Genomic DNA, 24706 nt, shown 5'->3' with positions numbered 1-24706 from the left:
AGGGGAGGCAGCCACGCCTCTGCCTTTCCTGGCCCCGGCAGAAAGCGCTGGGCCGGGGAACAGGAAACTGGGAAACGAGCAGAAGAGCGGCGAAGGGAGCGGGTGCAAGCGCGGACAGTGGACAGGGTCTATGTGAGCACTTCACTTCGAGGACCCTCAATCCAGGAACGCATTTGGGAGCTCGCGGTGGTAGTCGCGCTTGATTTGGGCTGGAGCGCCTGTGCACGTGTACACTTGTGGGGGGAGCTCAATGCGGACCACTGCCTCTGGGACACCTACACCCGGAGAGCCAGGCCCCGCAGCTCCGCGGTGAGGTGAGGAAGGAGGCAAGGGTGGGGGGCCTCCGGGCCCCAGGCGAGCCTGGTAGGGAAGGGAGCAGAGAAGGCAATGGAACAGAGATCCACAAGGAAGATTTATTGGGCAGATCAGATGCACAGAGGCGGCTAATGAAGCAAATCCCGAGATGGGTATCAGAGCAACTCCCCAAAAGTTTATTTGCCTTTAAATTTCCGCAGGGAGGCGGGCACCTTGTTTGAAGTGTAAATGCCCCTAGGTTGGGGGGTGGAAGGGCCGCTTTGAAAACACCAGAGAGAAAAGGTTCATTTAGAGGCAGACAGGAAAAGCAACCAACCCTGACAGGTCGGAGCCCGGGTTGTGTTTGGGGTTGAGTTGCTTTCTTTCTTTCTGTTTCTTTTCCTCTTTCCTCTTCCCTTTTTTCCTTTCTTGCCTTTTTCTTGTCTACTAGACGCTATAGAGAAGAAAGGGAAGACAAGGAAAGGGTGCATCAGAGGGAGAGGCCAGCCCTTCAGCCTGGAGCCCTAGGAGAAGGCAGAGCCTTGGCTAAAAGGGTTTCTAATGAGGGAGCATTGCTTTTTGACTTTCTAGAGCCAGGAATGGGCTGGAGCTACAGAGGAAGCTACCAGGGGCTGGCCTGGTGGGAGGTGAGTGTCCAGCCAGTGCAATGCTGGGGAAAGGGTCCTAGGAGCAGGGGAGTTTCTGGAATCTTAGGAGCTACTGGGGAATTGGACTATCATGGAAGGGTCTCCACTCCTCAGGGGTATATGTGAAGGATAGGTGTGTGAGAACAACTTCCAGCACACTTTGTTCAGTAAGTCCCCTACTTTACAAAACATGAAAGTCTCTCTTGCCCAGTATGTGAAAATGCCTGTTCTCTGCACCCACACTCCTTCATTGTATGTGTGACAGGGCTATCTATGTCTAGCTGGTTCTAGAAAAATCTGAGTCTATGTGTAGAGGGGGATTCTGCCCACAGTCTTGTTCCTCCCATAGTTCAGGCTCCCCAAGACAACTTCCTAGACCAACATAGGGAGGCCTGGGGCAAAGGGCTCCTTTAGTTCTGAGCTCCTCTCGGTAAAGACTTTTTCTTGATGCCTCCCGCCACCCCAATTCTGGGTTAATTACCTCCCTGAAGGAAGCCCAAGGCTGTAGTAAGCAATACCACTTGAGAGCCCCTTGCTCCCAGGCCTGAGAGCCTTTCCCTTTAGGCTGCGCGAACTCGGTTTTCCTTTTTCGCTCCGCACACGAAGTTAGTGCGTGTTCGTGGGGTTGTGAGGCCAAAGCAAACCCGGGAGCGCCATCTGCAGGTCTCGAGAGGAAGAGACTGACCTTCGGGGCTGGATCCTGCGGTTTCCACCTCCCGCCCAAGGGAACCAGCTTGTCCTCCCGAGGGAAGTTGAGGTGGGGGCTGGGAGGGAGGGGACTGGCGGAGAGGGATTTTTTTTTTTTTCCTTCCAGTAGTTACTCCGCAGGTGGATTAAGTGGGTCGGGCTCAGAAGGATCCAGGAAGAAGGGCAAATTCTAGGATCTCTGCAGATCCGGCCCCCTAAGGAGTGGGAGGCTCAGAACCCTGTGGGGCTGAGCCCGGCCCGAGCCCCGCCCGAGGATTAAGGACGCACCGAAAACCTGGGTGCAAGAGGCCCAGTAGGAGTCTCCTCTTGGCTGAGTCGGGCAGGTGCGGTCCCCATTCTCGCTGCCGCCCAGGCTCCGGCCAGCGGGACAGCAGCTCGAGTCCGCGGAGCTTCCGCGGGCGCCAGGGTCTGCAGGCAGGGGCCAGAGGAGCCTTGAGTCCGGGCGGCCGGCCGGAGCGCAGCGCGGGCTTCCCTGAGCCGCCCTTTCGCAGACCCAGGGAAGCGGTGGGAGGGAGCGAAGGAGGGAGAGAGAGTTAAAACATCAGCTGAAGTGCCAAGATGATTTATGAGACGAGGCAAAATATTTCATAAAGATCTCCCGGATATTCTGTACTTAACCAGTTAGGAGACAAAGGGCTTTTCCTGCCTGGTGCGTGCGAGCGGACCCGAGCGAGCGAGGGAGCTAGTGCGGACGAGGGCTGCGGATGCTGGGCCAGCGGCTCTGGCAGGAGCAGGGCCGGGCCCAGCGCGCTGCGCCTCCTGCACTAGCTCCGGATCCGCCGAGGTGGCAGCGGGCGGCGCTCAGCCTCGTTCGCAGCTTCTTCTCCCCAGCCGGGGAGAGCAAGCCCTGGTCTCCCACGTCCTCTGCAGCCAAGACCAGTCGCTCTGCACCGTCTCCCTCCTCAAGCCTCCCTTCCCCAGCCATCCAAGGGTCCAGGAGCAAAGGCCCTGTGCTCTCCCATTGTCCGTTGGGTCCCACTGAGGCAGGTGGGTCCTTGCTGGAGGTCTCCAATTCGATTCTAATTAGAGCGTTCTGGGCTGCTCAGACCCTGACGGACAAGGGGACCAGGGAAGCCCCACGCGCAGCTGCGCGTGGGACAGGAGAGGACAAACTGCTGGGGCACTTTGCCCCGGAATGAGAATTGGGGGTGCGTGGGCGGGGAGGTACCTCAGGAGGGAAAGACGAAAGGGAAGGACCAGAGAGAGGAAGGAAGAACCTGGGAGGAACGGAAGGGAACTCGGAGCTGAGAGTAAGAGGGTTAGCACTAGGGATGCGGACGGGGTTCGGGGCCCCGTGGACCATGCGGGCATTGGCCGGTGGATGGCAGGGCTGGGTGAGTTGGGACTATGAGCCCAGCTTCTGAGCGCAGCGCGCTCCGCGGCCCTCTGTCGTTTCCTGAATATTCATTAGACTGGCCTCTCTTTATCCTTATCTAACGTTTATCTTATCGGCGAGTTTCGTTTCTCAGCGTAGTTTTAATCCCGGGCTCCCCTTCCCCCTCCCCCTGGCCCGCTCCCCTCCCTCCCTCTTTCTTCGCCCGCTCCCTCCCTCCCTCCCGTTTCCCCCTCCCCTGCCCTCCCCTCGCCGGCACCGGAGTGACAGGCGCGGGGCCCTCCTCGCCGAAGCTCGGGGCTCCGGCGCTGGCGAATCACAGAGTGGTGGAATCTATTGCCTTTGTCTGACAAGTCATCCATCTCCCAGCGCGGGGAGGGGGAGGGGGTCTGGAGGGGGCTTTGCAGCTTTTAGAGAGACACACACCCGGAGCCGCGGCTCCAGTCTCCGGCCGAGTCTTCTCGCAGCCGCAACCCACCTGGGGCCAGCCTAGTGCTGCCGGCGCCGCTCGGCTCCCTTCCTCCCTCCCGGCCCTTCGGCCGCGGCGGTGTGCGCCTGCCTTTTCCGGGGGCTGGGTCCCGGCTTGCGCTCTCCCCTCCCGAAGGCGCCCGCTCGGACATCCCGAGGATTGCTACTTCTCTGCCAACTTCGACAACTCACCGGCACTTGGAGCGGCCCGGCCCCCGCTGGGCGCCCTCGGGCCGCCCCAGCTCCTCGCCCTCTCCAAAAGCCGCCTCTCTCTCCGAAAGCTGCCTCTCGGATGACCAGGTTCCAGGGGAGCTGAGCATATCGCCTCCCCCGCCCAGCCTCAGTCCTGGCCCCAGCTGCCGCGTGCGCCATGCGCCCCCAGATCCCCCCGGCCCGACCCGCCACCTTAGGGCTGTTCTGCTGACCGCCCAGCCCCGCGCCCCGACGGCGAGAAGTTGCGGCCACTGCGGTTGCAAGCTCCGGCCGGCCGGCCGGCCCGGGAGAAGTCCCTGCGGGGAGCGCAGCGCGGCGCCCCCCGCCCCCGCGCGCCCCGCCGGAGCCGGGCGCCCGCTCACCCTCCCCCCCACCGTCCCTCCCTTTTCTCCTCAAGTCCTGAAGTTGAGTTTGAGAGGCGACACGGCGGCGGCGGCCGCGCTGCTCCCGCTCCTCTGCCTCCCCATGGATATGCACTGCAAAGCAGACCCCTTCTCCGCGATGCACCGTGAGTACCGGCGCCCGGCTCCTGTCCCAGCTCGGGGCTCCCAGTCCCTACCCTGTCCCATCCCGGCGCGGCCCTAGCCCCCTGCGTTCATGTCCCATCTTGGAGGCCACGCTGGCTTCTCCCGGCCCCTGCTTTCCTTCTTTCTCTCATTTCCCAGTGTTTCTAAAGCCTCCAGTTTCTCTCCTTTCTGCTTCCTGTCTCCCATACTTCTCCCTCTGCCTGCTTTCCTACCTTCGCTGGTGCCCATCACCTGCCTGCCTGCCTTCCACCTGCTCCTCCTTAGCTGGTGGATCCACAGCCCCTGGCTCTGGCTCCAGCCACCTTACTCCCTGGTCACCCTCTTGCCTTGGGCTAGGGGACTAATAGGTAGGCAGTTTTCAGGGTTTTGTGTTGTGTTTTCTCTATCTTCTCTCTCTCTCTGCCTCCTCCTCCCTTCCCTTATCTCTACCTGTCTCAAACTTAGAGTGTGGTTGTCCAGGACGAGACTCCTAGCGTGGGCAGCCTAAGTGTCAGGACAATCAGGCAGTTGAGTGTGGGGGTGGGGTGCCCCCTTCTGACCCTCAGCTCCCAGTATCTCTGGGCCCTGCCAGCGCAGCCAAGGCTTCTTGTGGGCTGGCTTGAAATACTTCCTTCCTCTTCTTTTCTTTCCTACCTCCCCTATCTCTCCTTCTCCTTCTCTTCTCCTTGAGTTGGGAGTCTGAGATTGGCAGGACCTGGTGGTCATCTTTCTCCGCCTCTCCCTGGAAGATGCTCTAAAAACAAAGAGGGGTTCCAAGGAGAAATCGAAATCAGCAAGAGATCAAGTAGAGGAGCCTTCCAGGCGGCCCCTGGAGATATCTGCCGAGAAGCTCTGCTTCCAGTTCTGGAGGCTCCTTGTCGGCCTCCCATTCCCTGGTGAGGGTGGTCCAGCCAGTGACCCTGCCAGGGGGTAGGCAAAGAGGAAGAAAATGAGAGGGAAGGAACAAAAGGAAGGCAAATGCCAACACCAGGGAGAAAGGAGAGAGAAATCAAAACAAGGGGAAGGAAATGAAAGAAAGAAAACCGAAAGGATGTTACAGAAAAAAAGAGAAGGGGAGAAAAGAAATGAAAAAATAGAAAAAGGGAATTATTTTAAAGAAATTTGAATTTATCTAATTCATGTCGTATGTCCTATGTCCTTAGCTTGGAAAACAATTGAGAGATTTTTTGACAGCTTTTTTTTTTTTTAAAGATTCTATATAGAAAACTTCCTCTCTGTAGATTAGTAATTAAGGATGATTTGTAACTTTTCACAGGGAAACTTTTTAGATCTGGCTTGGATCTCTGCTACAGGCAAGAGAACCGAGGAGGGAGAGATGTTTTTCTCTAAGCATATATTTAGCGTTACAGGGAGAGCTTTTAAAAATACTCCTGGGAATGAAATATATTTTCCTAAATAATTTCCAAGCACAGGAAATCCAAGCCAGGGGCCTGGGGCCGCCGTGGGTCGCCGCAAGCCGAGCCAGAAAGCCTGGCTCCTTTTCGGAGGGAGTGGAACCGGCTCCACACGCTGCCTTCGCCCAGCCCGCCAGCCTCCTCGCCCGGCTGCCTCTGCTCTCGCTCTCCTCTCTGGCCGATTCCGCGGGGGATCCGCCAAGTCTCGGTTGTCCACTGGGTGCCACTTTGAAACCTAACCGGGAGCAAGGCTGAAGGTGGTCGGAGGAAGGGAGAGATCACCGCGCCGGCCGGCCGGCGGGCTGGCAGGCTGGCCGGCAAGCGGCCACAGCCCGAGTCGGCGCCGGCGGCAGTGGCGCATTCCAGGCCCGACTCAGCGCCGGCTCCCGGTCCCCAGACCTGGACTCCCACCATGCCCCCTTCCCATCCCCACCCCTTAGACTGGGGACGAGGGGCTGGGCCCGGAGCCCGGGGAGGCTGAATTATTCATCTTTAATCTGCCCGCAGCTGCCGCCTTTTCATAACGGTAACGCGAGTTCTCCCGGGGCCTAAATTATTGATGATCGGGGTTTGGAGGGTGGGGAGGGGTAAGGAGTGGGGCTAGAGGTAGGGAGACTAGCGGGGATGGGGGGGTAAAATAGAAGTTCCGTCCGCCCCCAGCCTCCAGATCAGAGGCCTCTCCCAGGGGGTTTCGCCTGCCCTTTTTCTTGGTCCCCCCAGAAGGGGACGACAGAGAAATGAGCAGGGCGCAGATGTCCCCGCTTTCTCCGAAAGTCGCCTGAAGCTAGTAGGGCGGGGGCTGCAGGCTGCCGACCCGGTCCGGCCCAACTCGGCCGCCAGAAGTCTCTGCGCTTGGATTGCTCAGTAACTGCGGCTGCGGGTTGATCGCTCTGGGTGCAGGATTTCTAGACTGCTGTAGGCCAGGGAAAACGGGGCACCGGGCAGTGCCCTCAGGCTTAGTATCCGGTGACCACCTCAGCTCCGAGGTTGGGAGCCCCTGCTGGAGTCGGACTGGAGACCCAGAGCCGTCCTTTTGGCCAGCAGAGCAAACGCCCTTGTTGCGCGGTTTCCTGGGCGGCTGCCGAGCTCTAAGAGGTCAGAGGGACGCGAGCTGGCTCAGGCTGGCTGCACCGGCTGCCCCGTGAGCCCTCAGCCCGCCTGGGCGATGTGTACCCTGCACCCCGGGCGAGGAGGTGGGCCCCAAGTCTGGCGCAGCGCGGCAGGCGGGCGAGCCCAAGCAGCCTGCGTTACCCCGGTGCTGCCGGGCGCCGCGCAGCTCTCCGCTGCCTCCCGGTCTCTGAGCACAGCCGACTCCGGGCCCCTGCCTCTTCAGCCTTCCTTCCTCCACCTGGCTTTCTTTGAACTTTACACACTAGGGAGGCCAGGGGGAAATATGGCCCTCCAAATATCTGAAGATAGAAAACATAAAGGGAAGAAAAACTCTCCATCGAAAAACAAAACAAAAACACAGGGAAGGAGGTAGGAAAACAACTCCCATCAAAATTAAACACAAGGAAAGAGGTTGGGAGCAAAAGGGGGTTATGTTAAGCACTTAGCCCCGGTCTGTGCTCCGAGCCCTTGTGTATGGAGTCAACTGGACCCATATTCCCCAAAATCATCCGCCTCCAATCTCACCTCCTCGCATGCACCGACAACTCCCTCTTGCCTGCAGCTGGGGCGGGACCCCACTCCGCGCTGGTTCCTCCTCTGCCCGGCCCTTCCTTTCTCCTCTTTCCTACATTTTTTCCTGCTGGCATTCATTCCCCCTTTGCTGTTTTTCTCCCTCTCTTCCTTCTTTTCTGTCGCCCCGCCGCTCCACTCCTTCCCTCACTTTCTCCCTGGCGTCGCACTTGTCTTAGAGCCGAGTTCTTGTCCAGCCCTCTGCCCAGCGTCTGCGCTTCCGCGTCTCTACCGCCCATTGGGTTCCAATCCTCAATCCTCCGCGTTGCGGTCGGCGGGCCACGTTCTCCCGCGAGTCCGGTAACATGCCCCTCCGCCCTGCCTGCTCCTTTCACACGTCCTGGGCCGCGGACCCTGACTAATGGTCGGTCCCTGCTGTGTGTGGGGTGTTGTGTTTTTTTCTTGTCTCTCCCCAGCAGGGCACGGGGGTGTGAACCAGCTCGGGGGGGTGTTTGTGAACGGCCGGCCCCTGCCAGACGTGGTGAGGCAGCGCATCGTGGAGCTGGCCCACCAGGGTGTGCGGCCCTGCGACATCTCCCGGCAGCTGCGGGTCAGCCACGGCTGTGTCAGCAAAATCCTGGGCAGGTGAGGGCCTCGGAGCTGCCCCTGGAGATGCTCTGTCTCCTTTCCTGGCCTGCCTTGGGTCGCTAGCCTGAGAACTTGGCTAAAAGTTGAGGAGCCGGCGGGAGAGTGGGCACTCAGGTGGTGGCCGTGGCCCCAGGAGTGAGGGTGGAGCCGGGTCATCCAGTTCCTGCCCAGTTCCAGGATCCTTGTGGGGAGGCAGCCCCATTGCCAGCTTCAGTAAGGGAGGGACGCCGTTTCTAGCAGAGTTAATTCGAATTGGTGGGTTGGAGGAATAGAGTGAGTTGTGAAAATGGGTCCTCGAGGCAAGGAAAATCAGCACTGGGGAGGTGGAAGGAGGCTTCTGGTTCCCATAGGAGGTCTGTGTTCAGCGTTCAGTGGGAAAGGGCTGGAGGTGGTGCCTCAGCCCGGGTCAGCCCAGTCAGCGGGCAGGAGTCCTCCAACCGCTGTTCCTCCTGCTCTTCCCGAATGAAAGGCCAGGCTTTCCCTCCCAGGGCCGCCTATTCCGGCTGGTGTGCACGCAGCCCCTGGCATGACTGCCTCCCTGGAGGGAGTGTCCCCCTCATCATCCCTCTTTTCCTCCCCCTCATCCTCCACTTGGTCCCTGGCCCTAGCCAAGCGCCCTCTGGAAGCCGGCTCAGCCACGCTGGGCCTTTTCCCTCTGCGCTGATGCCTCGAGCGGGAGAGTGGCTCAGCGGCTCTGGAGCCTGCAGCCCCCCTGCCCCAGCTACGGCCTGCTTCTCGCTGACCCCACCGGCCTTCCGGGCGCAGGTACTACGAGACCGGCAGCATCAAGCCTGGAGTGATCGGTGGTTCCAAGCCCAAAGTGGCAACGCCCAAAGTGGTGGACAAGATTGCTGAATACAAGCGACAGAACCCGACTATGTTTGCCTGGGAGATCCGAGACCGGCTCCTGGCTGAGGGCATCTGCGACAACGACACAGTGCCCAGCGTCTCTTCCATCAACAGGTGAGCCAGCCTCCCCAGCTGCAGGGTGGGACTCCAGCTCCCAGTTCCTGCCCACCAGGGCAGCTCCCAGCACCGAGTCTTGGTTCTTTCTCCAGCCTCCACCATTCCTCCCTGCTCCCAGCCCTGAAGTCCTTTGGGCAGGAAGAGGGGACCTGGGAGGTAGAGAGATGGACAGACAGACAGGGCTGTCTTTAGCTTGGGGCTGGGTGTTCCCTGCCAGGCTTCTCCCTGCCGCCGGCATCCTGGAAATGAATCCAAGTGTTTGTGGTAATTAAGACTCCAAGATTACGCGCCTCGGTATCTAGAGACAATCACAGCCCACAGCCGAAGCCTTTAAAATGGCCAGTGTCTATTCATAGCTTCCAAACAGACTTCCCTTTCTAAAGGCATGCTCCCTTCTCCAGGGGCAGCCACCTGTCCTGGCTCCCCCACCCTCCCTGCCAACTCCCACAAAGCTTGCCTCCTGGGAGCCTGGGCCTTGCTAGTCAGCTTTGCACAAATTTCCGGCCTACAAGCATGAGTATCCAGGCCTGTACAGCCATCAGTCAGCAACTGGCAGGGACTGGATGAGGGTCTGGACAAGGAGTGGGATGCCGGGCAGGAAAGGAGAGCTCCGGACCCTGAGGCTGAATCTTAGGAGATGCCTCCAACCATGTAGGATGACTATGTCCAGGCGTAAGTCTGCACTGATGACAGGCCCGAGGACGTGGAGATAAGACAGGCTGGAGTCATTTCGATATATAGGAGCACATGATAGTCTCCCAATCCCCAAGCCACTCCAGTGTGCTCTCTAGGAGAACACATATGCACACTCCGTGTATGTACACCCGGCCAGTGTGTACATGTGTGCAGTGTGCACCACCTATCTGTGGTGGGCACAGCACATAAAAACAGCACTTAGATGACGGAACCCAAGGTGGTTTCAACCTCACAGAGCTGTACAGCTTGATGTCATCAGAGACCCTGTACAAGTTCCAGACAGCCTTGGCCAGCCTTTCAACTCCTGCCCCTCATTTTAAGGCATATCCCCCAATGAGAAGAAGGCTGAGGGTTTCATACCCATGTTATTCTTTGCTCTCTTCATAGGCTCATTATCAGGACAACTAATAATTCAGATGGTGCCTTTTTCTGAAACTGGCATCACGTATCAAGGTTTTTTTTTTTTTTTAATATTTTGCAAATGATGTGGAATTATCCCAAATCATCCTGAAAACAGCAGGTAAAATTAGCTGGTAGAATGTACCTTGGCTAAAGAAGATTCCCTCTGCCACACTCGTGCTGTAACGTACTGCAAGGCGACCCCAGAAATTATCCCAGTGTGTGCCATCTGTATTAAAATGGTTATTCAGTTATGAACAGGGTAACATAATACTGATCAGCTAATTATACACCCTCCGAAAACCCTCCAGCTCCCTGGGCCTGGCTCAGCTAGGTATTGAAAGCATAGCGGTTTGACATTCAGACATCTTCTGGGTAGAGCCGGAGAAAGATGGATAGAGCTGGAGAAAGACGCTGGGTGGTTTGGGAGAGGAAGGAGTCTTTTGCATTTAAAAGCCAAAGGAGGAGGCTGGGGAAGCTTTGCAGCTGGGCAGAAGTGGCCGTTGGGGAAGAAAAGGGGACAAAGCATTGTTTTCTGAGCCAGCAGGGACTCAGCCTCTTGGCTGGCTGCTGGTCCTGGGAGTGAGTAGGAACTGCGGCTTGGGTTGGAGAGCAGCCCTGTTGAGGAGCCGTGTTGCTGAGACTGGCTGTTGGTGTTCTGGAGAACATTAGAGAGAAATGCTTGCTGTTAGCAGAAGGATTTGCAAGTCTTTGGAGGAACCCATGATATGTATGGTTAAGGCAATTTGCTTTTCTCAATGGATGGAGAATCGGCAATCAAGGCAGGTGTGGTGGTGGCACCCCTTGCCTAGCACCCGGTCTAGCACCCCTTGTCCCCCTCTCCCCAACAGTGAGTATATCCCTCACTGGCTGAGGTGTTTTGGGAAGCTGGCTTATGCAAAAGTTTGGGAATGCTCTCCTCCTGAAAAGCCATGGCAAGCAGAGGACAGGTGACCCCAGGATCAAGTTCCAGAGGCCTTGAGATGCACCCACTGAAAGTGGGAGAAAGTAGAGCAGTGAATCATGAGTGGGATGAGTGGAGAAAAAATACCTCAGCTTGACAGCTCAGACAGCTGCACAGTCTGCTCCGTGAGGGGCCCTGTCACCTTTGGGGCATGGAGGCTTCCTTTGGGTGTATAGCCATCTGTGGGCAGGTGTTGCAGGAGATGGAGAGGGTGTGGGAGGAGAGGAACAGGGAAGACCCTGGCAGCATGGGCAGCCAGCCCAGGGTCTGCATTGAGGCTTCTCGGCTTGCTTTGTCACCAAGGAGCAGTCAGCGCATTCTCGATTTTGCTTTGGGACAGAATCCTACTGTGGTTCATATTTTGGAAAGAATTCTGGGGGCTTCCCAGTGTGCTGCTGAGTCTGGCTGGAGGAATGCTTCTGGGCCCCATGCCCTGAGCTTCATCCCTGTAGGTGCTTTGCTCCAAAGGGGGAAGGTTTATCTGAGATGCCTTGTTTCACCCTAAACCCTGATAAAGGCAGAATCTTTCTGCTGGCACTGGTGAGGTCAGGAACTTTGTGAATTCTCACTCACTGTAGGAAGAACCTGCAGATTTTCCTCTGTGCAGAAAGTGTGGTGCACTGGGGAATGGGTGGTTCTTGAGTTTAGAGCTTTACCGTTGCTGAGGTGCCGGCTTTGCTGGGTACTTTATAACCATTAGGAGCAAAGGTGTGCATGCCGGTGGTTGGCAAGAAAGGAAGTCCACACATGCTCACCCACCTGAGCCAAATTGTAAAGTTTTTCATCTTCTCCTCCCCAAAACAGATGCTGCCGCCGCACTTAAAATATACTGTTATGGTTATAAACGAAATTGCTTTTCATGCTTTAAAAGTGGTTTTGGCTTTCTCTGATCCTGTCGCGATAAAGGCTTGGACATCAAACCCTCATTCTCTATTGGCAAATCCTCATGGAAATACCTCTATGAGCCAACACAGTGGGTCGGGGAGGCCTCCCAACTCCACCGTCACCCCCAGAGCCCACTGTCAAAAATCCGGAGGGTTGACTGGATTGCTTAGCATGTGGAATTTATCTGAATCGTTCTCACTATTGCGTCACTGATCACTGAGCATAGAGTTGCCAGCGCTTCAGCTTGTACACTGCGGCTGTAGAGGGTGGGTGTTTATAAACAGGTAACTTGATATTGAAACCCGGTGTGGGAAATGGCCAGGAGTGGGGAAGAGATGGAGGGAGACCCAAACTACTGAAAGGGAAAAAAGTCACCTAGTTACATTGCTGAGCAATTGACTAGGAGGAAGGATTTTCCTGATTATATGCCAAAGTCTTCTGGTTTGGCTGTTGCTCTGGGCAGGGAACACAGCTCCTTTGAAAGAACAGGCACAAACTCCAGATAGAGTCTAGGGTTATTGAAGACCCCCTGAGGGCGCTCTCTTAGAATGAGCTGACAAGAAAGCCATCACTCTTGACTTTTTCAGCCTGCCCTACACTCTTTAGGATCAGTTCACTCCCTGCCCCTAGACCTTTGGAGTGGACTCTTCCAGAGCCAATTTCTCACTGATCACCTGCTATCCATACTTTCTCTGAGCCTGTTTGGCTCTAAAGGAGCACATTCATTCTCCTCGCAGTGGCAACACTGGCTCCAAGAAGGCTACAGCCCCAGTGCTGTTAAGGAATTCCATCTGTGTCACTCGCAGTTCTCCGTCAGAGGTCTGGCAGTGGGGTGACAGTAGTCTACCAGCTGTTCATTCAAGGACCTTTCCAAATAAAGTGGGAGCCACTTATTCTAGTCAAGGGAATGCTGAAGACATATTCAGGGCTGGGGTCTCTGAAAGTCAGCTTCTAGAACATGGCACATTTGACTCTTGGACCTGGCTTGGCTTGAAGCCAGGCCAGAGGGGCAGCATTGCCTGCCACATCTCCAAACCCTTGCAGCTGTAGGGTGGTCAGGGCTCTTGGTCTCACAGCAAAGAGCCAAGGCTAGTTGGTGGGCTAAGAAGATCTCCCCACAGAGGCATGGGAGAAATAAAGACAGAGAACTTGCCTTCTGTGGCCCTGGGCCTACCAGCCCAGGCCACAGAGAGCTGACGGACATGCCGGTTACTGTCTGAGAAGCCTTGCTCACCTGTCCTTCCCCAGAGGGGGTCTCCTGCTGCTGAGTTTGCCCTTCATTAGAATGACATGTGAAATAGTCATGACTGTTGGTCGTCTTATTCTTAAAATGAGCTGGAGTTGTCCTCCTGAAAAGCAATCTTTGTTCCCTTAGTTATTTTAGACTTCTTGGCTGGCAGTCACATTGGTCTGACTGTTTCCCTGTTGGCTGGCTCAGAGTGGGCGGTCAGGCCACAAAATGGCTTTCAGGTGAGAGCAATGGCTGTTTGCCCTGAGTTCTTACCTCAGCTGGCAACTCTTGAAAAGAGGAAGACAGGAGGGGTTGTCCCTAATGAAAGCTCCAGGTGGGTTTTGGAGGGTGATGCAAAGAAGAAAAGAGAGGGAAAACTCTAAATAAATAAATACAGTATCCCAACTATTCTGAGAACTCAATAAAACAATCACATCAAATATGAGGAGGCATAAATCTTGTGTCTGCACAGGTAACCTACTCAATTGCTTTTATTATCGCCCAGGCTGCCTCCATTTATTACCGTCCATAGCCTGGGCAAAGGAGGTTGCGTGGAGGGTGGTCTCCAGTGCAATCCTACACCCCAAGAGGCAACAATCAACCCATACAGCCAGGGATTTCGATGGGAGCTTGGGAAGGGCCCATCTGTCTGCATGAAAACCAATCAATAACTCTGTAACCAGAGCCCTTGTCACAGGGAAATGGACAACACAACAGTTCAATACAGGGGCCACAGGGGGAATTAACCAAGTGGAGATGGGGCCAGGCAGGAGCAACCCCTGCAGAAGGGAAACGGGGTACTTGGAGAAGGGAATATTTGGGAGAGAGTGGCATGTGGCAGGGGAGAGCAAGGGCTTTGTGTGCATATTGGCACAAGGAGAGAATGATTGTGCAAAGTAGGTCCGGGGGATAAGATGCATGGTAGAAAGTTGGGGCAGGAGGGAACAGTTGGGAAACGGGCTTGTTCTGGTACACACGGAATAGTATGGTTGTGTATGTGATGGTATATGTTGAGGACAAGAATATTATGGCTTCCAGAGAAAATATAGCAATAGTACTAACTGGTGCAGAAGATAAACCACTACCACCACCAAGAGCCTGCACGTCGAAGAGAGGGTTCCTTATGAGCGCTTATGTGATGGGGTCCTGCTTCCCAGTCTTCTCAGCAGGACAAAGGAACACCTCAAACCAGGGGCTCCGCTGTCTGCTCCCAGCTTCCGAGATCTCCAGCCCTGCAACTTTCCAGTTGTGCTGCTCTGCAGCTTTGCCCCTTAATGCTCAGGTTTGTCCTTGGCCCTTCCTTCTTGCTCCCTGGAGTTGGAGTTCTTGCAGTAAGAGGAAACTTTATAGGCTGGAAAGAATTTCTTTTTCACTTCCTGTTCTTTAAAAGATTGCAGTAAAGGGTGCTGGCCTGGCCTTCCGACTCTCTGGATCCCTGCTGTTTCTTCTCACACCCACCTGCCCCCAGGTTTGGATTCTTGCAGGCAAAGTTTCTTGAGTTCAGAGTTCAGATTCAGGCAGGGAAGCAGTTGTGGTGCAGCTCCGCCCGGTGCAGCTCCAAGCCCAGAGAGAAGGGCCCCTGATACATCCAAGCAGTGGGAAACGGTGTCTGACAACCAATGCCCGAATAACATCGAGGGAGAATTACATCACCTTGGCTTTCTCTGTCTTCTCCTGTAAACTACTGGGTTGAGATGTTTTTCTCCCCCTTGAACAGGTTGTTTTGGTGCTACAAAGGTGCAGCTTGAATTTATTCATGATGATCGATAGGCAGAGAGTTTGATATCTTTGGGATGTGTGGATTTGTGTGTGTTTGTGCCTACCTATGCCTGCTCTTGGCTAAAAGGGCTCTGAGGCCAAGAAGAGGAAAGGGAGGAAGGCTCACAGGATGTGACCTGCAGTCACAAACAAAAGCTGGACACCTTGTCCTTGGGCCCATCAGGTCAACGAGTGAGGTGGTCATTGGACTGCTGGGTAGCAGTGATAGAGTTGGGCTGAAGATTCCTCATTTCATCGTTGGGCAAACTGGGGCCAAATTTTCCTGCAATTTTTATTTGTGCTATAACAGTCCATAGTCCAGTTAGTCCCCAATAAGAGGGGCTTTGCTACAGTGATGGCACCTTTGTGATGGAGAGCTATGTGATCAGCTGTCTATCTTTGTTTCGACATTTGAGTCCCAGCCCAGTTGGCAGAACTCGTTGGGGACCAACTGCAGAAGCAGCCACAAAGATGCTCTTCCCCGTGCATCCCCTTCCTGCAGAATTGTGGTGCAGTGACCCACCAAGGGCCCTGCAGTTCCTCTCAGCAGGAGGCAGGCAGCAGCCCTGGGACACAGTCACAGGCACAGCTTTCCCAAGGGCCAGGCCCCAGGCCAAGCCTCCAAATCCCTCCCCAGTCACCCAGGTACCAGGGAAATAACGAAGGAGCTGTGTGTAAGAAACGCACGGCTGGGAAGTGGAGAAGGCTTGGAGACCAGGAGGGGCCTGACGGCAGAAGCAGCTGCCTGAGGCCTTCTGGGGGGTGGGGAGCGTGGCATAGGGGAGCTGTTGGGGGTGTGGGAAACCAGAAGAGAATGATCTGGAACTGGAGACAAAGGAGCAAGTCCCTGTGTAGACCTGGGGGCTCTCATGTAGGAGAGGAATGGCAGGCAAGAGAGGCCATAAAGCCAGGCTCCTCTTGTAGCTCATCCTCAACAACCACAAAAATAAATGGACTCCTTCTGGTTTTTGCAAGAATATGATAAAGAGATATTTTGTGTTTTTCGTGGGAGAGAGAGAGACAGAGTCGGCATTCTAGAGAGGTTCAGGTTTATTGTAGGGATGGGGGTGGGGGAGAAGTAGAGCCCAGAAGTCCAGTCTGGAAAGAAACGTGTTAGTGAGGGACCATGATGGAGATGCCGTGTGGCTGCAGGGGTCACAAGCACAAATGCCTCCCGAGGCCACGGCAGGGAAGGTCAATGGGAGAGGCTGCAGAGGATGAGACAAAGGTGGTAAGAGCTAGACAAACAGGAGCTAAAGCATGTAGGCCCAGCCTAGAGGGCAGTAAGATTTGGTTTCTAAAAACTCTGTGCTGGTCAAATAAAACACACCTTTGGGCCTGGTTCAGTTCATGGGCCAGCAGTCTGCAGCCCCTGGTCTGTGTAACTGGACATAACTTATCTCTCTGCTTCAGACCAGAGCAGTAAGCTCAGTGCAGTGGCAGGGGAATATGACATTCCTTGAGCCCTTTAGCCCAGAAGGCCCTGAGGAAGGGAGGTGGGAGAGAGAGAGTAACTCCCTATAGCTAGGGGAGGCGAGGGTGAGATGCGAGTGGAAACGGAAGGACAGAAGTCAGGATGGGGACTGGGAGAGTAAGGAAGGAGGTGATGGAGTTGACGGGTGGAAGGGAGGGGCTAGGAGCTGGCTCTGCCTGGACAGGCTGGCTTGGAAATGCAGCGTATGGCAAGAGTGCAGAGCAGAGAACCACAGAAGCTTGAAAAGAAGGGACTGGATCTTGCTCATCCGAGCCAAGGCCTTTGATAGCGCTGCAAGGTCTTGGAGGTGACTTGAGGGAGCCAGAGCTCTGGGCAGCTGGTAGACCAGGCTGGTGGGGGCCTGAGGGGAGGCTCAGAGGTGGTAAAGGAGAAAAGGGGAGGCTAGCCAGGGAGGAGAAAGGTGGCTGAGCAAAGAAGTGGCATAGGGGTAAAGTCACAGGCCCTGAAGCTCCCGGCCGGCCGCCTATACCGGGCAGCACCTGCACGGCAGGCCAGCAGTGGCTGTGGGCTGCTGCAGTGCAGTGGCTCCATCCTGGTCCCTGGCAGAAGGGAGAGTGGGAGAGAGGCCAAGAGGAAGGGAGGGAGGTCTCCACTTCCTGAGTGTTCCACATTAGAGGCCCCTCCACCTGGGAGCCTCTAGCCACTTTGCTCTGGACTTCCTCCTCCGCCTGCCTTTGGCCCTGCCTGAACTTCTCTGCAGCAAGCTCCCTCTGCAGCCATCCAGGAACAGAGGCAGCCAGAGGACACAACAGGCAGCTCCTGGCAGCTCTTGGCAGGAGGGGGAGAAAGGCTGGGAGACAGGGAAGCAGGCTGGAAGGGGAACTGTATCTACCTTATAGGCACTGTAAGGTCAGGAGATAGAGAGGAGTACTTGGAGGACTGACAGAGAGGGAGGGGGGCAGGAAGGGAGAACAACAGTGGCCCCGGAGCTTGAGCAAATGGGAGCAAGCACTGGGGGCAGCTTTCCTGGGGCCTGATGCTGCCCCTTGGCCCCAGGGTCTTTGCAGGGCTAGGGAAGGAAGTTGAAGGAAATCAGGAGCCTTGTGGGCGGCGTCCCGCCTGACAGGCCACAGAGATGGTCAGGGAGGAGGCTCATTCTGCCCATTTTCCTGTGACCTTTTGTCCTAATTCCAGAGGACACGATGGTGCCTGCCTTGTGTGTCATACCAAGAGAAGTTGGTGACCATCTTGGGGCCTTTGTGTGGCTCTGTTTTGGGAGTGTGTGGGATCCTGCTATCTCTCTGAACCTGGCATTCGTGCCCTGAGAAGCTGTCTCTGTGGCCCCGGCATTCCGGGGAGCTTTTCAAAGGAGTCAGTCTTGTTGAACAGGGAGCTGGTAGTTTGCTCTTCAGAGTCCAGCTGAAGGCATTGTTTGGTCCCAGAATGAAAGCCTCTGCCATCACGTAGACAGCCCGCCTGTTGGGGGGTCAGCAAACATTATCCACAGAGTACGGGGTTGAATGGATGGTAGATGTCCTGATGGGTTGATGCTGGGGCCCTGTCAGGTACACAGAGGGTCCTGATAGTTAGTCTGTGTGTGTGCACAGGTGCTTTTGCTCTGCTAGTGGTAAGGGTGCAGAGTTGTGTGTGATGCTGGGTTGTGGGTGTATGTGACACACTATTAAGAAAACTGGTAGCAGCTGCTTGGGCTGTGTCTGCTGAGGTCCTCAAAGGGAGTGTTCATTTAGGTAGGGACAAGGGTCAAGCTATTTGTTTCCTTTTATCATCTGCAGAGGGATAACTTCCCTTCCTCCCCCCATCCCCTACCCTTTCCTTCCTCCCTCTCCTCCTCCTTACTCAGGTTAGCTGGTTCGGGTTAGAAGGCCAATCTCAGTAGACTCTAATTGAAGAGTGAAGAGAATTTGATAAGATAAGGAGGGCCTTCCTTCCTCTAGGGACCAGTAGAGGTTTCGTGTTCCCCCACTCCACGCTGCTTCACTAGGGCAGGCCGCCCTCCACTGAATCTGACTGTCTGGCCTGTGGGAGAGCCAGAGCGAAGGAGGTATCCCCCAGGCTGACACTTGGGTTCCTTTCCCCAGTCACCATGGGCCTGGGAGGGACAGTCCAACAGAGCCCCGATGAGAGAGGAAGAGAAAGTAGAAGAAAGATGGCTGAAGACGGGAGAAGAGAAGTGAGAGCCACATGTGACTGACACCGACCAGCCCCAGCTAAAGCTTGTTTTTGGCCACAGAAATGCACTGAGTGGGTGTGTTGGGAAGGGGGTTCTTCTTTCATCAGAAAAGAGCCTCCGAAGCCTTTTAGCCAGTCTGTTGGGCTGAGCACTCAGCTCTCTGCAGGGGGTACAGCCCTGGTTCAGGTCCAGCTCCTCCTAGAAGTCAGGTTCACCCCCACTCTTACGCCCCCTGCCCTCCCATCCCAGCACATACACTTCGCCTCTTCTCTCCTCCCCCCCCCCCCCCCCACTTTCCCTTAACTTGGCTTCAACTAGGTAATTCCTGTCCCCAGGGAGACAGGCGGGAGGGCAGTGCAGCCTCCTTAGGAGCTGACCTCCCAGGGTGGGTACAAAAAAAAGTTGAGAGAAATTCATTTCATGGCCAGTGGCTGCTGAGAAAAGGCGATTCTAGCATACGAATGTGATAAATGTTAACTGAGCATTAATCGCATTAAAGAGGGCCCTATAAACTTTTCATTTCTAATTAAATTCATCCAGTGATGCTGCCCAAGCGAGTACTCTGGGCCTTTGTTTATGTGGAAAATTAAAATGCAAATACAATGGGATTTATTTCCAGGAGTGGAGTGATGGGCTGGCCCCTCTGGCTACTGGTCTCCAGGACTGTCAGGCCAGGTAACTGCTTCTTTGGAGGTGCTGTCCCCCTTGGGACACATTCTGGTGTGGAGGGAGAGGCCAGAGTTCAAGGTCAAATAGAGTTAGAATGAGGAGAAAGTGTGGAAAGAATGAAAGAGAAGGAGAAAAAGGCAACAGATGATCCAGAAATAGGGGGAAGCATTGTCCTGGTTTCCCACCTTCCTCCTCCAACTCACACCTCTAGGAGAAAAGCCCCCAAACCTTTCTTATGAATAATGCCATCGCAAGCCTCCTCTGCAGCTCTGGGATGAAGGGTGTGTGTGGGAGGGAGGATTTGGAGGAAGCAGCCCTGCCAGGCATATATGGGCCTGCTCCTAAAAGAACCGAGCGGTCATCAGCAGGGAGGGCTCAGGGCCTGGATTTATCTCCAGCAGTTTGAGGGTCAGCTGCTGTCCACATCTTGGTTTTACTGGCTCTTCCTGCCAGTGCCAAGCGGCATTGACACAGGGCAGTGGAGCATAGAGGCACAAACCGAGGACGCCGTGCATGCACGCCTGCACGCACACAGCCTTCTTGCACGTAGGGAGAGCTGGTCACTCATAAGAATAAACAAATATCCCTTGCGGGGAGTCTTTTAGTGTCATGATGCCTTTGATAAAAGTGGTAACCCTAAATACTATTGAATGGAACAATCTAAAGTTCCTCTTTACCAAAACATAAATTAAGTCGAGTGGAGAGAAAACCTGGGTAAGAAAAATCATTTGGGTATGTCAGTAAAGGCACTGAAAGATCGCTGTGCTGCTCTGTGGATAAGGAAGTTGTAAATAGCATTAAAAAGTAGAGAGGGAAAGAAAATGGAGGTAGGAGAGATGACAAAAGGCAGAGCACTAAATCACAAATAGGGGTACAAGTACAAAGTCACAAGCCAGATTTATGCCAAGCTTTGCAAAATCTACAGCTTGGACTGACGCTACGTAGAGATACCAGGCGCACAGGCATGCAGGCATCCGGAGCCGTGTCAGCGTGAAGAGGGTGGATTGGCCACAACGTGGGCTCTCTGTGCCAGACACTGGGGCTGATCCCTCAGCTCCACCGTGCAGGGATCTGATCCAGCAGAGTTCTCTAGGCAGTCAAGGATACAGTCTCGTAAGGTTTTTTAAAGGTTTTCGAGCAAGCGAGTCTCTTGTGAGCTGGGTCTGCGTTCCAATGGCTCTCCAAGGTAGCCACCCATTCCCAGAATGGAGTCTGCTTGACCAGTTTTGTCAAATAACTGCCACCCCTGCCCTCTTTAGTCTGTTTTCTTGTGGGTTCTTCTTTTCCTCTGTAGTGTTCGCTTATGTCTCTTGGAAATGCAGGAGCGCTTGCTGACAGACAGGTTAATGACTCTGGCAACTCCCAAACATCTGGATGAAAACCAAAACCTTTAGTCAATCATCTATAAAGGTTGTCGATGTGACGCCAAATATCTGGCAATTTAAAGACATCCACATAATTGATTGAATCTCTTAGTTTTTATCCAGGCACGGCATCCACACCCATTATCATTTCATTGAGAAACACCTATTTTCAGAGGAAAATAGTCTGGAAATAAAGTGTTGTGGTTAGAAAGCATCTTTGAGGCATTTGAATCTCATTTCTGGTTTGAAGGGAGGCTGAGCTCGGCCCAAAAGACAAGTGGAGAGCTGATACTTAGAGCATTTAGGATCTGAACAAACACAGCTGAGGGACACTTTCCCCTGAAAGTTGGTGGGAGGAAAAATCACTTTGTCCAAATAAGCTTAAGCTGTTGGTTAGGCCCAGTTCCGTTAGGGAAGCCACTTGGCCATCTTAAAGGAGAATCTCAGGGTTCTTAGTAGATATGGTCTTTCATTCGTTTATTCTTTCATTCATCCATTCAGAAAACCTTTGCTAAGTACCTGCCATGTGCCAGACAGTTCACATAAACCTATATTAATGGTTTGCCAGAGTTTGAATCTAGCTTCCCTCCTCAGTGACTGTGTGGTTATGGGTAAATGTCATCTACTCTCTGGACCTCGGTTTCTTCACTCATCCAATGTGGGGATGATCTCTCTCATAGGTTCACATGAGGGTTATATGAATTAATCCACATGAACTTGCTTAGAACTGCACCTAGCAGATATCAAGAGCTCCACAAATGTTGGTTATTATTATAGTAATAGTAATCGTCAAGTGTATATATCTGGTTATGTATCCATGTCAGTGTGTGTGAGTTCTGGCTTGTGTGTGCATAAACATTGAACTCTTTTAAATAAAAAAGCTGGAGGAGCCAAAATGATATTGTGTGAACAGAATTATGTATCATGACTGCCTGTGAGAATTATGGTCCACTATGAGCCCAGCTGGATTTAGGAAGGGAGGCTGGTTTGTGTATATCCAGGAAAAAACCCCTCTATGACTCAGTTATCTGACCATTGAACAGAATTAGTCAGATAATTGCCCCCTTTGTCCACTTTGAGAGCCCAGTCTCTGCGTGTGTCTGTGTGTGTGTATAGGGGTGTGTGTGTGTGTGAACTTCATGTGGCTGCACCTTCTTCTCTGGAATAAGCCCGCTGTTGCTCGAAGACTTGAAGGTTGTCGTTCTCTGGGATTCACAGCGTTTTCATGGGTTGCGATGCTTTGCATTTTGTAGTTTTTTTAAAGATAAAATGAAACAGTGATGGAAAAAATCCTTATTCAATGAGTTTGAAGGGTTCTCTGATTCTTTAATGTCATAGAGGGGAGAGAAGGGAGAGGAAAACAGGAAGAGAGGGGAAGAGAGGAGAGAAAATGGAGATAAGACAAAGGATGAAGAAAGACGAGAGGAAGAAGCGAGCAAATATTTGACAAATTCAAACCAAATCTGTCTGCTACTGTCTCACATATCTGGATAGACCAGGGAATTTTGGGAGGTTGATGATCATTGCAGTTACTTCCATTGTAAAGGATAAAAGATTTTTTGTTGTTGTTGTTGTTTGTGTTTCTTTGAGGAAGACTAGCCCTGAGCTAACTGCTGCCAATCCTCTTTTTTGCTGAGAAAGACTGGCCCAGAGCTAACATCCGTGCCCATCTTTCTCTACTTTATATGTCGGGCGCCTACCACAGCATGGCCTGCCAAGTGATGCCATGTCCGCACCCGGGATCCAAACCGGCGAACCCCAGGCCGCTGAAGCAGAACGTGCACACTTAACTGCTGAGCCACTGGGCCGGCCCCTAGAATAAAAGATTTTAAGAAAAAAATTTAGGAGAAAAAATTTACTTTGGGCTTAATGTATTCAATGCTATGGCTTAAAGTAACTAGACAACCACAAATTCTCCTACTTCCTCTGTGCCCAACAAGAGTGGAGACGAAAACCAGTCTCCCATATTCACGATGATGTGTCCTGGCTCCCCATCTTTAATAGGAAAGCCCATGGGGTGAGACTGAGGCCCAAGTTCTCCCCACCGCTTCGACTTAGTTAGGTCACCAAGTTCAGCTCAAGGGACTTCCATAAGATCTACACCCAAATGCCTTGACCTTCCCTTATCTGATTCCTTTCTTAACCCTTCCTTAGTCCCTAAATTTAACACCTAGATTCCACTATTCTTCATTTACACCTATTAGCTGATAAAGGTCCTGACTTTTTAAATTAGAAAATAAATATTTTAAATGAGCCAAATTTGAATCCTGAGATCTTAATCATGCTTAAAATTTTTTAATAAGTGTAAAATGTGTAAGGGCCACCATTTTCCTTTCTGCCTATTCATCACCACGGGGCTGGATGCAGCCCTCTGTATGGAGGTGGACAGTGGTGAACTCTGTCAAGCCCAGCCTCTGCCATTGTCCAAATGGACCAGAAGGTCAAGAAGAGAACTAACCCCTGTCCCCATCTGATTGCCCCTACCTGACTGTAGTTTTTGCACTTCTCTGCTTAAATCACACACACCCCCCTTGATTTATCACAGGATTTTATGTACATCAGCACTTATGTGGACATGTTTGTGTGCATGAATAGACCAATCTTTTGGCTGCTTTACTTGGTAAGCCTTATATATTCATAATAATAATATGGCTAACAAGTGCTTGCTGCAGTAGGAACTGTTATAAGCATGTTGCATGTGTTAATTGATTTAAGCCTCGTAAACAACCCCATAGGGCTTTATAGGATTGTTTCTAGATGAGGTAAGTGGAGTACAGAGAAGTTAAGTAACTTGCTCGGGTCACAGGCTAAGTAGCCGAACTAGGATTTGAACCCAGGCAGTACTGGCTCTAACACTCATGTGCTTATCCACTAGTCCATACCTCACATCAACTTTTGATCAAAGGAAGTGCAGGCGTGCACCCCCTCTTGGGGAGCTCTGTATATTTTGCAGTCTCATGGCCGGCGATGTGTTCATACATTTACTTACAAGCTCAGAACCAAGACCCTGCACCCCAGTAGAAAGTCATGTCTAGCACGTGTTCCTCTGCTCTTCCATGGTGTGTGTGTGTGTGGCCCAGTGAGTGCTGAGCCACAGGGTCTGGGGATACTGGGAAGGAGGAAGATGCAGATGGCCAGACCGACAGAGTAGAACAAACTGGGGATTCTTGGAACTAGAGTTCAGGTTGTTATTCCCATTGGAATTGGGGAGTTTGCTCCCGTCCAACCTCCTCTAGCTCTATCAGTGATCTAGACTCCCCACAGGCATAGGGTTTGGCCTAGGGCTTAACTCTCCAAATTAGGCAGATGTAGGGAGGGTAGCAACAGGACCTGTGTCAGTGTGGTGAGGTCAGAACTGTTTTGTCAAGCAGGGGCAGTTGGCTTCCAAGACAAATAGAACTGTGCATTTGGTCATCAACAAGAAATTTGTCCTGTGTCTCTAAAATCTTCCTTCTAGAAAGAAGTAGTGCAAATGACCAAGCCAGAGTAGCTGAAAAAGCTAAAGGATGGGCCCTCTCACCCACAACCACACGGAGAAAGCAATTACGGAATCATACACCACCACCCAGATCTAGCATCATTACTCAGCCCACATCACCAAGGAGACACCCATTAACCTAATCTCTGAGACATACATTATGAAAAAAAAGATGCTGATATGATCAACGAACACAATAACTCAAAGCAGAAACACAGACATTGCCAGCAAACAATACTCAAATTCCTCCAACTCGGTGTTACACCAAGTGCAGTCACCTCGATACAATGCTACCAAACACTGAGTAACAAACTGTAAGCCAGCTGCCTGGAATGCCTTGCACAATGCGATACACAGTAACACCCAACACAATTCAAACTCTCCATCCCACAGGCACACCCATACACAAAGGCTGAGATCATGTGGCCACCTGAGTGGTGGTAAACACCGGTCCGACACACACAGAGATGGAGCCAGCAGTACAACACCCAGCCCTCTGCATGCCCAGCAGGAAATGGTCACAGCTGCAGCCTCCCTGATCCCCAAGCACAGCGCAGCCTGCAAGGAAGCAGCAGCACCATCCTGGTTCTCCAGCAGGTGGATGTGTCCAGACCATCACCTCCAATAGGGCCTCCGGGCGCTCGTTGCTAGTAAGAGAGTAAACTGTCCCCTGAGCCTGCTTCCTGAGACAGGACAAATCAGCTCTCTCCTGGTTGGGGTTTAATAAGACTACGCCGTTACTGAAAATGACAGAGCTCCAGGGATGGAGAGAAAGGTGGGGCTGGGCTGGAAAGGGGCTCGCCAAGCTGGGAGCAGGA

General features: G+C 53.3%; 1 protein-coding gene across 7 annotated transcripts in view; it reads left to right on the top strand.

Annotated features, from left to right (window-relative positions):
• The window catches only part of PAX2 (paired box 2), a 91959-nt gene that overhangs the window by 8647 nt on the left and 58606 nt on the right, over positions 1-24706 (top strand). For 4 of the 7 annotated variants that reach the window (XM_070558837.1, XM_070558845.1, XM_070558808.1 and 1 more), the window contains exons 2-4: positions 4061-4171; positions 7681-7849; positions 8618-8815. In XM_070558837.1, coding sequence (XP_070414938.1) covers positions 4061-4171; positions 7681-7849; positions 8618-8815 — 478 coding nt within the window. The remainder of the gene's footprint in view (positions 1-4060; positions 4172-7680; positions 7850-8617; positions 8816-24706) is intronic. The other 3 variants (XM_070558853.1, XM_070558812.1, XM_070558827.1) reach the window with 1 other exon arrangement.

Source organism: Equus przewalskii, chromosome 1, assembly GCF_037783145.1.
Source record: "Equus przewalskii isolate Varuska chromosome 1, EquPr2, whole genome shotgun sequence".
Classification (NCBI taxonomy): Eukaryota; Metazoa; Chordata; class Mammalia; order Perissodactyla; family Equidae; genus Equus; species Equus przewalskii.
Note: the sequence above shows the minus strand (reverse complement) of the source record. Positions and strands in the feature narration are given on the sequence as shown.